Genomic DNA, 12063 nt, shown 5'->3' on the forward strand with positions numbered 1-12063 from the left:
GGCCCGCGGGCTCGGTTTCGGTGCCGGAGGTCTCCGTCCCGTGGAGGGGAGGATGGCAACGGTGTGGACTTCCTCTCTGCGAGCTCTGTCCATCTGCTACCTGGGAGCAGCCGGGATCCTCAGACTCGTGGCAAGGGGGTAGAGGGATGAGATTCCCACACCTGTTCCCGTCCCAGTTCCCGCTGTTGGCCGGCGCCGTGGGGATCCGAGGTCATCCGATCCTCCGTCCCCCTGCTAAACGGAGCGAGGCAGGGTCGGGGAGGAGGCAAGAGAGGAACAGCTGACTGGAGGGAGAGGAGAGCCCCACGGTGACGGTAACAGCAGCAGCGGCACGAGGGTGAGAAAAAGGATCCCGAGAAGGGAGGGCCCCGGCCCCAGCTCCTAATCCTGCCCCGGCTAAATCACTCACCCTCTTTCCCAGCCTTATCTGCTCCTCAAGGTGCTGCGGGGATTAATTAAGTGTGGCTCCGGCCCTTTGAAGCGAAGGCGTGACTCCGCTCCGACTTGTTTTCCATCCTCCGACTGGCAGGGGATGAAACGGTGCCGGTTCGGACCGGCAACCTCCCCCCGCTTTGCTAGGTGATGGGAGCCGGGAGCCCCCTCTCCTTCCCGGTCTCCCCTCAGAGAGGCCCCGGGCCAAGAGGCCAGAGACGAGCCCGGTTTAGGGAGGAAGAGCCCAGGCGGGGGAAGGCCGAGGGAAGGCCGGCCCGGTCGGCCCCCGCCCTGCTGGGGCGGCGCGGCCGGCCCCTCCGCCCTGAGCCGTTTCATTTCACGTGAGTTGCCTGTTACGAAAAGGATCTCTTTATTAAAATAAGTAAAAAGGGCAAACCTGCCAAAAGGCAGGCTTTTAAATAAGACTTCGTATTTCGAGAGAAATACTCAAAAGGTTCGTGACGGCAGAGGGCGGCGCGTTTGAACCATCGGCCGCGCGTCAGCCGGGGCCGCCCCGTCCCCGGGGAAGCCCTCGGGGCCCAGGCCCCTCCTGCCCCTCGGCTGCCCGGCCTGGCTGGGCCCCGCGGCCCGCCCTCGCCAAACGCACCCCACGGACCCGGCCCTCACTTGCCGGCGTCCCTTCCAAGTGGAGATGAATACAACACGGTCAGTCGAGACCAGACGCTGGCCCATCTAAGGGGAAACGACACTTTTAACGGTTCTGCACCACTGACTGTAGCTTAACGGGAAGCCGCTTCTTTACACAACTATATACAGCTCCTATTTACGCACTCACTTGTTCTCCTACGTTTCCTCGGGCTTGAGAGCGGCAGCTGGGTCGAAACGGTCCAAGAGGATGGAGGGGGAGGACCGTTCGGCCTCCGCGGAGTCGGCCCGCGGCGGGGGCCGGCGTCCGCCCCCCCCCCTCGCTGGGCCCAAGCCCAAACGGTCGGGACCCCGGGCTCCTCGAGGCTGGGTGAGTTCGGACCCCGGGGAGCGGAGCAGGCCGTTCCGGGTGACGGTCCGCCCAGCCGGGACCGGGCCCACGCGAACCCACCGGTAAGAGCTCCCCGGGGCAAACTCGGTCCGGGCCGAGCCTGGAGAACACGGGGCCGGTCGCTTGGCTTTCGGCCCCCGGTCCCCCGGTCCCCCTCGCCGCTCTTCGCGCCGTAGGAAGGGCTAAAGAGTTGCGTGGCGTAAAGTGCATCCTTTCACTGGGGAGAGGGGGGACGGGGAGGGGCGGTGCGCCGGCTCCCGGCTGCTCCCACAGGGTGGGGGGGGAGGAGGAGTCGTGCGGGGAAGGGGGTGTGAGATCTGCCCCCGACCGCAGCACGGCTGAAGGCCGCCCCAGCCTGCTCTACCTGTTCGCTGGGTCAGGGAGGATGGGGGGACCGGGCCTGGGAGCCGGGCAGGGAGGGATTCCTCTGGGAAACACGATCCAGCCAGCCCCACTCCCAGGGAAAGCCGGGCCGGGTCCAGGAGGATGGCAACCGAGGCCTGCTGCAGGTCAGCTCAGCTGCTGGGGGTGAGGTGGGAGTTGGGGGGGGGGGGGTGGACTGAGGGAAAGGAGGAAGCCTCCTCCTTCCACTGAGACCATGCCCCTCCACACCGTTCCCCCCGGCCCCCTCACACACACCAGCTGAGGTGCTTGGGGCACTAAGCTGAGAAGCAGGGATCTGGCCTGGCTGCCCAGCAAGAGGGGACGGGGAGGAGAGGGAAGCCAACCGTGACTCCATCTGCAGAGCTGGGAAACGTACCACCGCTGGACGGAAGAGCTTCCCGGGAGAGCTCTTCGGGGGAGTTTTCCCCCTCGGGAAAGAAACTCGAGGGAGGGCCTCAATTCTTCTGCCCCAAAGACGGGCTCCATTTCAGATCCACTCGCTCCCCGGCGGCATCAGGGCACGTGCCGGCAGGGCCCGCCAGAAAATCACCCAGGGACACAGGCTCCTTTGTCCGCAGGGTGGGAGGATGGCGAGGCCGGGCCGGCCCCTCGGATGGGGGCTCGGGATCCTGCGTGTCGCGCGCCCCGCTGCTGAGCCGTGGTTGACCCGACCTCGCCCAAACCTAGCTGGGGACCGACCCCTTTGGGTCGCCTCTCCCTCCGACCGTCGCCGGAGGCCGTCGGCCCAGAGAGCAGCCCGGGGAGCCCGACGCCGACGGGCTGACGGAGCCGGGCGTCAGTGCGGAGCAGGCCGGGGGGTGGCCTCCGCCTTGGGCCAGGCCCCCCGGCCTCGGCGCCGAAGCTCCGACCGGGAGCGGCCTCGGCCGGAAGCTTCCCGTTGCCCCTCAGAGCCGGGCCCCTTCCGCCCCGAGACCCGTGGCCTTCCCGGCGCCTTGGCTCCGGAGCCGGACCGGAGGATCGCCCTCCGCCTCAGTTTCCATCCAGGCAAGTCGACAGGTGAGCCGCGGTGGTGGGAGGGGGGGAGGCAGTCCCTGCCCGTCCGTCCCCTCCCCTCCCTTTGGGAAAGGGATCCCAGTCTTGGAACTTTAAATCCTCCGTCGTCGGCAGGAGAGGCCGGTGGAGAACAGGGCGGATGCCGACGTCATTCCAGTCTCTCCCACTCGGGAACTCTCCCTCGCCCCACACGCGGGGGATGTCTTCAGCGGATCCAGCCCTTCCAGTCCCAGCGTATCATACAAGCACCGGCCTCGTCTTCCCTACACGCGGGACAGAGAGGCAGAGTTATAGCCCCGGCCCGCTTTCCCCCCGAGAACCGAAACGTCCCCCTCGGGACGTCCCCGGGCTCGGAGGCGGACCGCTAGGGCCGAACCGCGGCCACGGGCAGCGGAGGGGAGGCACAGCTCCCGGAAGAGGCGGGCGATGCTCGACTCCCAGGAAAGCCTTCGCCCGACATCCCTCGGCCCCCAGACCGATCCCGGCCTCGAAACGTTCGCTCTCCACGAGGTTACCGAAGCAGAGCCCTTCACCACCTAGAGTCCGGGCTGATAACGCTCTCCCCGACCGCTGAGGCTATTCACGCACTCACCTGGAGAGGCCGGGACATCCCCTAATTTCAGGCTGAAATCAAATCGAACAGGTCAGTTTCGCCGATGAGCTCCCTTACGTCCTTCCCTCCCTCCGGGGGACGGGACGGCCGCTCCGGTCCCCGCTGAAGGGCTGGCGGAACCAAGGGCCGGGGGGCTGAGGGGAGCGGGGGCAATCGAGTCTTCCCAGCATCCACTCCACTTGTGGGTAGCGCGGTTGCTTGGGACTCCGCGGGCTGCCCGGAAGCGAACGCCCAATAGAAGTGGTCGTTTCGGGTGGGTTTTTCAGGCTATCGGGGAAGCGCTTAGGGGCCGAGCACTGTTCCGTACACTGGGCTGGATACCCTTTCATCAGGTTGAACCCACGGGCCCAGTCCCACGTGGAGCTCACAGTCTAAGTGGTCCGGGAGCTCTCAACCGCCGCCTGGGCAGAAAGCTGCTTCCCGCCTGCGGGAGACCAGCCAGGGCTGGACGGAAACGGCGCTCCCCGAGACGCTCCTCCCCGGCGATGACGGCCGAAATACCCGGGGGCGACGACGAGAGCCCCCACGCCGGCTCTGTGCCACCCCGACCCCTAGGTCCCGGCTTCTCCGACGGCCGCTCGGCCGCGGCTCCCGGGGTCCCGTGCTGGGGGTGGGTCCGGAGGTCCCCGGACACCCAGCGCCCCCCAGCCCGTCACCCCCGCTCCGGCCCCCGCCCTCGGGATCGAGGGAACGATCGGCATGTTCCCCGCTCACAAAGGCGCTGCTCTCTCTCTGCCTTCAGGGATCCCGTGGGTGCTCAACCTCCTCAGGCAGAGGACCCGGGGCATCTCTGCCCACGACAGTCATCGGAGGAACTGTAATTTCTGAAGCCCGTGATTTGTTTGTTTGTTAATACTAACGTCTGTCTTCCCCGCTAGACTCTAAGCTCGGTGTGGGCCGGCAGCGTGTCTACCGAGTCTGCGATACTGTACTCTCCCGAGTGCCCAGTACCGTGCTCTGCACACAGTCGATAATTACAATGGATCGATCGACGTGCCAAGGACTGTAATAATAATGTTGGTATCTGTTGAGCACTTACTATGTGCAGAGCACTGTTCTAAGCGCCGGGGGAGACACGGGGTCATCAGGTCGTCCCACGTGGGGCTCACAGTCTTAATCCCCATTTTTGCAGATGAGGTAACTGGGGCCCAGAGAAGTGAAGTGACTTGCCCACAGTCACACAGATGACCGGCGGCAGAGCCGGGATTCGAACCCATGACCTCCGACGCCCAAGCCCGGGCTCTTTCCACCGAGCCACGCTGCTTCCCTACTAAGCACTGGGGTAGATACAAGATGATCACATCGAACAGTCTCGGCCCTACGCGGGACTCACGGTTTAAGGGGTTGGGAAAACAGGCGCCTAATCTCCGTTTTTTAAAAGTGGAATCTGTTAGGTGCTTACTACGTACCAGGCACTGCTCTAAGCGCTGGGGCAGATCGGCTAATCGGGTTGGACACGGTCCCTATCCCACATGGGGCTCACAGTCTTCACCCCCATTTTACAGATGAAGAACCGAGGCACGGGGAAGTTAAGTGATTTAGAAGCAGCGTGGCACAGCGGAAAGAGCCCAGGCTTGGGAGTCAAGAGTTCATGGATTCGAATCCCGGACCCGCCACTCGCCAGCTACGTGGCTCTGGGCAAGTCACTTAACTTCCCTGTGCCTCAGTTACCTCGTCTGTAAAATGGGGATTCAAACCGTGAGCCCCACGTGGGACAACCTGATCACCTCGCTTCCCCCGGGGCTTAGAACGGTGCTTCGCGCATAGTAAGCGCTTAACAGATACCACCATTTTTCGTCCGAGGTCACGCGGCAGACGAGGTGGTGCCGGGTCTAGAGCCCCGGTCTCCTGACGCCCAGTCCTGTGTTCCTCCCACTAGGCCGGGCTGCTTCCAACAGCTGAACCCACCCCCTCTCCGAAGGGCAGCCGACTGAACCCCCGGGCCTCGACTCCCCAGCGTCTCCCCTACGCTCCAGGACGGAGGTAAGACCGTCCTGGGACAGATGGGCAGGGGAGTCTCGGGGAGGAGCAGGAACGGGGTGCGGGACATTCCTCTTCCACACCATCCCTGTCCACCCGGGAGTCCCCAGCGCTTACCCGAGGTCTGGAGCTTCCTCCGTATCGAGCTGGATCGTCCGACCGGGGTCCCGGAGCCGGGGGCGGAGTGGGCCCGGGCCGGGGGTGGAGGCGGCAGGGCTGGGGAGACGTCGACCTGGCCCCGGGGAGAAGGGGAAGAGGGCGGTCGCCCCGTCGGTGGGTGACCTTTATCCCAGAGCCCCGGATGCCGGGCCCGGGAGCAGCCCTGCAGCTGGGTGGGCGGGCGAGGGCGGGCACGCGTGGGTGCGTGTGTCTCCCTCTCACTCTGTTCTTGGGAGAGCGGAGTCGGTGGGGTCTCCGGGAGAATTCCGATCTACAAGCGAGTACCCGGGGCAGGTCTAGGCCGGAGCGGCCGGGGCTGGGCCGCGAGCCCCCGGTTCTGGGCCGCGTCCCCCAACCTGTGCGGGAGGAGGACGTCCGGCTGCCGTCGGGGGAGGGCGGCCAGTCTGCCCCGTCGGCGGGGACGGGGCCGACACGCCCAGTCAACTCGGGAGGGATCCGGGTGCTGTGGGAGTCAGAGAGCTCCCACCCGCAGACGGGGGTGACCCCGCCGGCCCCGCCTTACCTCTAAATGCTCCTGGCTCGACCAGGACGCCAGCTCCGCTCGCCGGGCCCCCGGGCCCAGTTCCACGGACCGGACCCTCTCGGCGAACTTCAGGGAGCAGAGCGTCTCGCTGGTGTTCTTCTCCACAGGAGACACCTGTGAGGGGTGGGCACACCAAGCACCGCTTTCAGCCGCCGGCCCGCGACGCGTCGCTCCGTCCCGGCGGAGCCCGGCGGGCTGCACCGGGGGCGAGGTGCCCGCGGGGTCTCGGAGAGCGGGGCGGGAGATACAGAGCCCGCGTGGACTCACGCTATCCTCAGAGTAAGAGAGGCCGATTCGGAGCCCCGTGACCGGGGCAGGTGAGCACTCTGCCGGCCCGGGTTGGGCGCGTGCCAGCGCGGGAAAAGCCGGGGGCGCAAACCGCCCTTCCCGGCCGGCAAGAGGTCACCGGACCCAGAGCTCAGAGGGAGCTCGGCTGCGTCCCCAGCAGACCCATTCACGGCTCGGAGATCCCCAGCTCCCCACTTCGCCTCAGGAAATGCAGTCACCCTCGCTTAGGCTTAGGCCCTCGGGAAGCAGCAGGGCCTAATGGATGAGACGTGGGCCGGGGAATCAGAAGACCTTTCCTTTCGTGGTATTTATTAATCCCCGACTATACGCCAAGCACTGCCCTAAGGTCTGGGGTAGATACCAGGTAATCAGGTTATCCCACATGAGGCTCACAGTCTTCATCCCCATTTTACAGATTACTGGGGCCGGAGAAGTTAAGTGAGTTGCCCAAGGTCACGCAGCAGGCAGGCGGCGGATCCGGGACTGGAACGCGGGTCCTTCTGACTCCCAGACCCACGCTCCGTCAACTAGACCACGCTGCTTCTCGTGGGTTCTAATCCCAGCTCCGCCACTTGCCTGCCGTGTGACCTTGGACAGATCACTTCGCTTCTCTGTGCCTCAGTTTCCTCAACCGCAAGATGGAGATTCAATACCTGTTCTCCCTCCTGTTTAAAATGGGAGCCCCGTCCGGGACAGGGACCGAGACCGGCCTGATTAACCTGTATCCACCCCAGCGCTCAGAACAGCGCTTGACACACAGTAAGCGCTTAACAAATACCATAAAAGAAGAGGGGCTCCCGTCTTCCTTCTGCAGGGCGGCCAATCTCCTTGGCCCGGAAAGCGACCTGGGCCACTAGGCCAACTCCTCCCCGCCCGCCCCCGCCGACTCTTCCCCGTCCCCGCCGTGGCTTTTCGGCTCCACCCCCTCCCCGCCCCGGACCCTGCAGCTTGGCCCCGACCCCTCTCCGCCCCTACTCACCTGCACCATCATCAGCGTCTTGCTGTCCCCACTGAGGGAGTCCTGAAGCAGGTAGGTGAGCTTGGAGTTGCGGAAGGGCACGTGGCCCTGGCGGGAGCGCAGGGCGGAGATCACGTCCCCCAGCGCCGACAGCGACTTGTTGATGTACTGGGCCTCTCGGAGGCGGCAGCCCTCCGCTCCAGACTTCCCCACCCGCTCGGACCCGGCCAGGTCCACCAGGTTCAGCTTCCCTGGCGGGAGGGATCCCAGGAGCCCAGTTAGGGCTCGTGGCCGGGGCCGGGAGTTATTCGGGGTCGGGGGAGGGGGCTGGGAGCCCCTTTTAGAACCGCCCCGCCCCGCTCCCGCTGGGGGAGGCCGCCCAGGGGGCCTCGGAGTCAGGCCCGACTCGAACCTTGAGGGCCAGGGGCCCTTCTCATCGTCTCCGATTCACCGCCACCCGGGCACGGGGGCGAGTCAGACGGGGATCCGACACAGGAGCCGGATTCAGGTCGGGGGCGGGTCCGGCACAGGCAGGTCTCGGAGGGGAGAGGTCCGGCCCCTCCCCGGGCCGGGGGGCGACGCACCAGCGGGGACCCCGGCTCGGAACCCTCTCCCGGGAGCCCCTCACCCGTGGTCCTGAGGCCGGTGCTGTAGTCCACCCCGCGGACGGTGACGATCAGGAGAGCGTGAGAGCGAGAGCTGTGCTCATTCAGGTTGGTGTGCTCGGTGGTCCTGTTGGTGTGTCCGAATTCAAAAACCTGGGCGCGGGAGCAAAGAGCTGAGCTGCTTCCTGGTCTCAGTCCAGTCGGCAGCCCCTCACCCCGGGCGAGAACCGTTGGCTGAGGCCTTCGTTCATACACCTGGGGGCCCCCGGGCAGAAAGGTCTCTGGCCTCCAGCTCCCCTCGCGGACCTCCCTCCTCCCCCCGGGATCTGGCATCATGTCTCTTCCTGGGAGAAATGAGGCGGGATCTCCCGCCCTCTCCCGCTGGGTTCGCCCAACAATGGGACTGACTTCTTTAAAACAGTGGACAGACCGACGTCCCGGCAGCCGGGCGGCCGCACTTACAAGTCCTGAGCCAGTCCGGCCCAGGAAAGCTAAAAAGTTGTGCTTTGCCCGCCCGGCCCCGTTTTCAAGGGAAAGAAGGGAGATCTGTTCCCTTGACCCCCCCCCCCGACTGAGATGGATCAGTCGCTGTTGTCTCTGGGCGACGGGAGAAGGAGCGGGGGCGTCCCCGTTCTCGGAACGGGCCGGAGACCCTCCGGTCGCTCCCCGGATTCCTCCCACGGCGGAGCGGTCCGTTTCAGCCCCCGCTGGCCTCGTCTAGGTTCCAGAAGCGACGCGGACCCTCGGCACCCCCTAACCTCCCAACGGATTCTCCCCACCAGACCTCCGGGCCGGCCGGGCGCCCGCCCCCGGGCCCCGTACCTTGTTGATGTCCTCCACGCTCTGCACTCTGAACTCGGTGAGCCCGGGGACGTACAGCTGGCCGCTGCCGTCGGGACACAGCTTGATCTCCAGCTTCTCCTGCGGCTCCTTTCCCAGCAAGTCCCTGGAAAGCCAAGGTCGGCGCCGCCGCCGTCAGGCCCGACCCTGGGGGGTCGAAGGCCCCGGCGAAGGTGTCCTCGCTGGCGGGGGGGAGGTTCATCCCCCTCCGACCCCTCCCGGGACGCGCCTCCCCCCCCCCCCCACGCCCCTCAGCTGCGGGGGGGACTTGTCTTGCCACCCTTCAACGGAAGCTAAGGCTCATCTGGAAACGGAGGCCTCGGCTCCAGCGGTTCAGGCCGGGAAGGTCAGCCGGGCCCCGGCCCAGGGATGCGTCTGGGAGGGAATGTATCCGTTCCATTGTTATACCGTCCTCTCCCAAGCGCTTAGTTAGTGCTCTGCACACAGTAAGCGCCCAATAAACACCACTGACCGCAAGCACTCAAATGCCACCGACTGACTGTCCGACTCTGCTCAGCAGAGGACAACGCTGCCCGGACCCGAGGGCAACCCCAACCCCAACCCAGGCTACCTTGTTATTTTCAGGGCTGGTCCCTGGGGGTGGGGATCTTGAGGCCTCTTCACCCCCAAACCCCTTCAACCCAGTTTCAATCCCAGGAATCGGGACGAACCCATTTTACAGCCCCGTCTAATTCCCTGGTTTCTCACCTTCTATTCTGAGGCTTTTTAACTGAAAAAGCGCTGGGCATCTAACGGTGTTCCCCACTATCCTTCATTCATTCATTCAATCTTATTTATCGAGCGCTTACTGGGTGCAGAGCCCTGTACTAAGCGTTTGGAAAGTACAATTCGGCAACCGGTAGAGACAATCCCTACCCGACAACGGGCTCAGAGTCACGGTCTTTTGTTCTCTTCTGGAAGGACCCCCACCCTACAACTTTAACAAAAAAATTTTCTGTCATATTTGCTAAGTGCTTATTATGTGCCAAACACTGTACTGAGCACTGAGATTGCCACCATATAAGCAGATAGGACACAGTCCCTTTCCCAAGCAGGCGTCCGGCTAGGAGGGAGGGAGAACAGGAACTTTAACCCCATGCTGATGATAATGATAAATAATATTAATTATGGTACTTGTTAAGCACTGACTAGCACTGGTATAAGCACTGGGGTAGATACAAGTTAATCAGATTGAATACGGTCCCCGTCCCACATGCGACTCACATTCTTAATCTCCATTTTACAGATGAGGGAACTGAGGCCCGGAGAAGTTAAGTGACTTGCCCGAGGTCACACCGCAGACAGGTGGCGGAGCCGGGAGCGGAGGACGAATCAGAGCACCCGAGAAGTGACTCGCCCAAGGTCACGCAGCAGGCAAGAGGCAGAGCCGGGATGAGAACCCAGGTCCTCCGAACCCCGGGCCCACGCTCTTTCCGCTAACCCCCGCCGCTTCTCACGTCCGGGGGGCCGAGAAGGGTTTGGAGAAGCGGCCAGTCAACACAGCGACCTGTCCACCGGTCCCCGAAGAACTCTCACCCTTGGCTTAGACAACTCCTGTCCCTCTAGACCGTAACGCTCACTGTGGGCAGGGAACGGGTCTAACCGACCCTGTTGCGCTGTACTCGCCCAAGCGTTCAGCGGAGTGCTCTGCACGCATTACGCACTCAGCCGCTACCGTCGATGGATCGATCGATTTCACTGCCCCGGGGGAAGGGGGCGCGGCCGGCAGCGAGCAGGTAGGCCAGCGGGTAGGCCGGCCCCGGGTGGTCCCCCCTTGGCCCGCGTCACCGGGATGCCCCCCAGCACCTGAGAGCTTCGTTGTAGATCTCCGCCACGCTCACGGTGATCACGTACTCCCAGTCGGAGGCTTTCTCCCGAACTTCGGAAAACAGCAGCTGCAGCGCCCGCTGGTTGATGCCGGGGTTTTCGGGGGTCCCCTGGGGAAGAGAGTTCATCTGGGTAACTTTCCCCACGAGCCACCCAGCCGCCGGGGCCCGCAGAGCACGGGGATCGTATCCCCGGCGGACCGATCTCGCTGTTCTCCCACACGCTTCACTCCTCTAACGGCACCTCGATCTCATCTGTCTCGCAGCTGACTTCTCGGCCATGTCCCGCCTTCTAGCCTGGAACGCCCTCCCCCTTCAAACCCGTCAGACAATCCCTCTCCCCACCTAAGGCTTCCTTTCCTCTTCTTCCACTCCCTGCTGTGTCGCCCTCCCTCTCTCTCTCTCTCTGTTAAGCCCCCATCCCAACCCCACAGCATTTCTGTCTACATCCACAATTTATATTACCGTCTGTCTCCCCCTCTAGACTGTAAACTCACTGTGGGCAGGGAATGTGACTGCGAAGAGGTATGGCATAATGGGCAGAGCACGGGACTGGGAATCAGAAGATCATGTCTGCTGTGTGACCTGGGGCGAGTCACTTCCCTTCTCTGTGCCTCAGTTACCTCAGCTGAAAAATGGGGCTTGGGACTGAGCCCCACATGGGACACGGACTCCGGCCAACCCAATTTGCTTGTACCCACCCCAGCGCTTAGTACAGTGCCTGGCAGGTAGTAAGGGCTTAACGACTACCGGAATTATCATCATTACACTGTACTCTCCAAAGCGCTTTGTACAGCGTTCCGCACACAGTTAAGTGCTCAGTAAATACGACCGGTTGGAAAAAAGAGGGTGGGAGGGAGGGAGGGAGGAGGGAGGTGGGGCGGGAAGGAGGCGGGAGAGGCCGAGGGAACCTACTTCCATGGTATAGGTCTTGCCGGCACCTGTCTGTCCGTAGGCGAAGATGCAGACGTTGAAGCCGTCGATGCAGGAAGTGATCAGGGCCTGGACTTCCTGGAACACCTGTGGCACGGAACGGGGTTGGAGCAAGGAAGAAAGTCACAGAAAAGGTGGATCGGAAGCCAGGCCGCGGTGTGCCGACTCCCCGCAAACCCTCCTGCTCCTCCTCTTCCTGGGGAGGGGAGAGAAATCGAGTCCCGGCCAGTTTGCTGCGTGAGAAGCAGCACGCTCCAGCGGACAGAGCGTGGGCCTGGGAGTCAGAAGGGTCTGGGTTCTAATCCCGGATCTGCCACTCGTCTGCTGGGTGACCTTGGGCAAATCAATTCACTTTTCTGGGCCTCTGATACTTCATCTCGAAAATGGGGATTACTACTGTGGGACTTGGATTGGGTCAAATCTGATCAGCTTGTATCTATCCCAGGGATTAGTGGAGCGCCCGGCCCGTAGTAAGCGTTTAATAAATATC

At 63.6% G+C, this 12063-nt stretch overlaps 1 protein-coding gene across 12 annotated transcripts in view; it reads right to left on the minus strand.

Annotated features, from left to right (window-relative positions):
* Positions 1-778: 778 nt before the first annotated feature.
* KIFC3 (kinesin family member C3) overlaps positions 779-12063 on the minus strand; it is a 47449-nt gene continuing 36164 nt past the window's right edge. For 11 of the 12 annotated variants that reach the window (XM_039913432.1, XM_039913429.1, XM_029074969.1 and 8 more), the window contains 8 exons: positions 11556-11660; positions 10621-10751; positions 8797-8920; positions 7998-8127; positions 7391-7620; positions 6103-6237; positions 5538-5652; positions 779-3090 (listed from right to left, as the gene is read on the minus strand). In XM_039913432.1, coding sequence (XP_039769366.1) covers positions 3065-3090; positions 5538-5652; positions 6103-6237; positions 7391-7620; positions 7998-8127; positions 8797-8920; positions 10621-10751; positions 11556-11660 — 996 coding nt within the window. In that variant the 3' untranslated portion in view covers positions 779-3064. Of the gene's footprint in view, positions 3091-3419; positions 3452-5537; positions 5653-6102; positions 6238-7390; positions 7621-7997; positions 8128-8796; positions 8921-10620; positions 10752-11555; positions 11661-12063 lie in introns of all 12 variants that reach the window. The other variant, XM_039913426.1, reaches the window with a different exon arrangement.

The sequence above is a fragment of the Ornithorhynchus anatinus genome, chromosome 11 (genome assembly GCF_004115215.2).
Source record: "Ornithorhynchus anatinus isolate Pmale09 chromosome 11, mOrnAna1.pri.v4, whole genome shotgun sequence".
NCBI classification, from domain to species: domain Eukaryota; kingdom Metazoa; phylum Chordata; class Mammalia; order Monotremata; family Ornithorhynchidae; genus Ornithorhynchus; species Ornithorhynchus anatinus.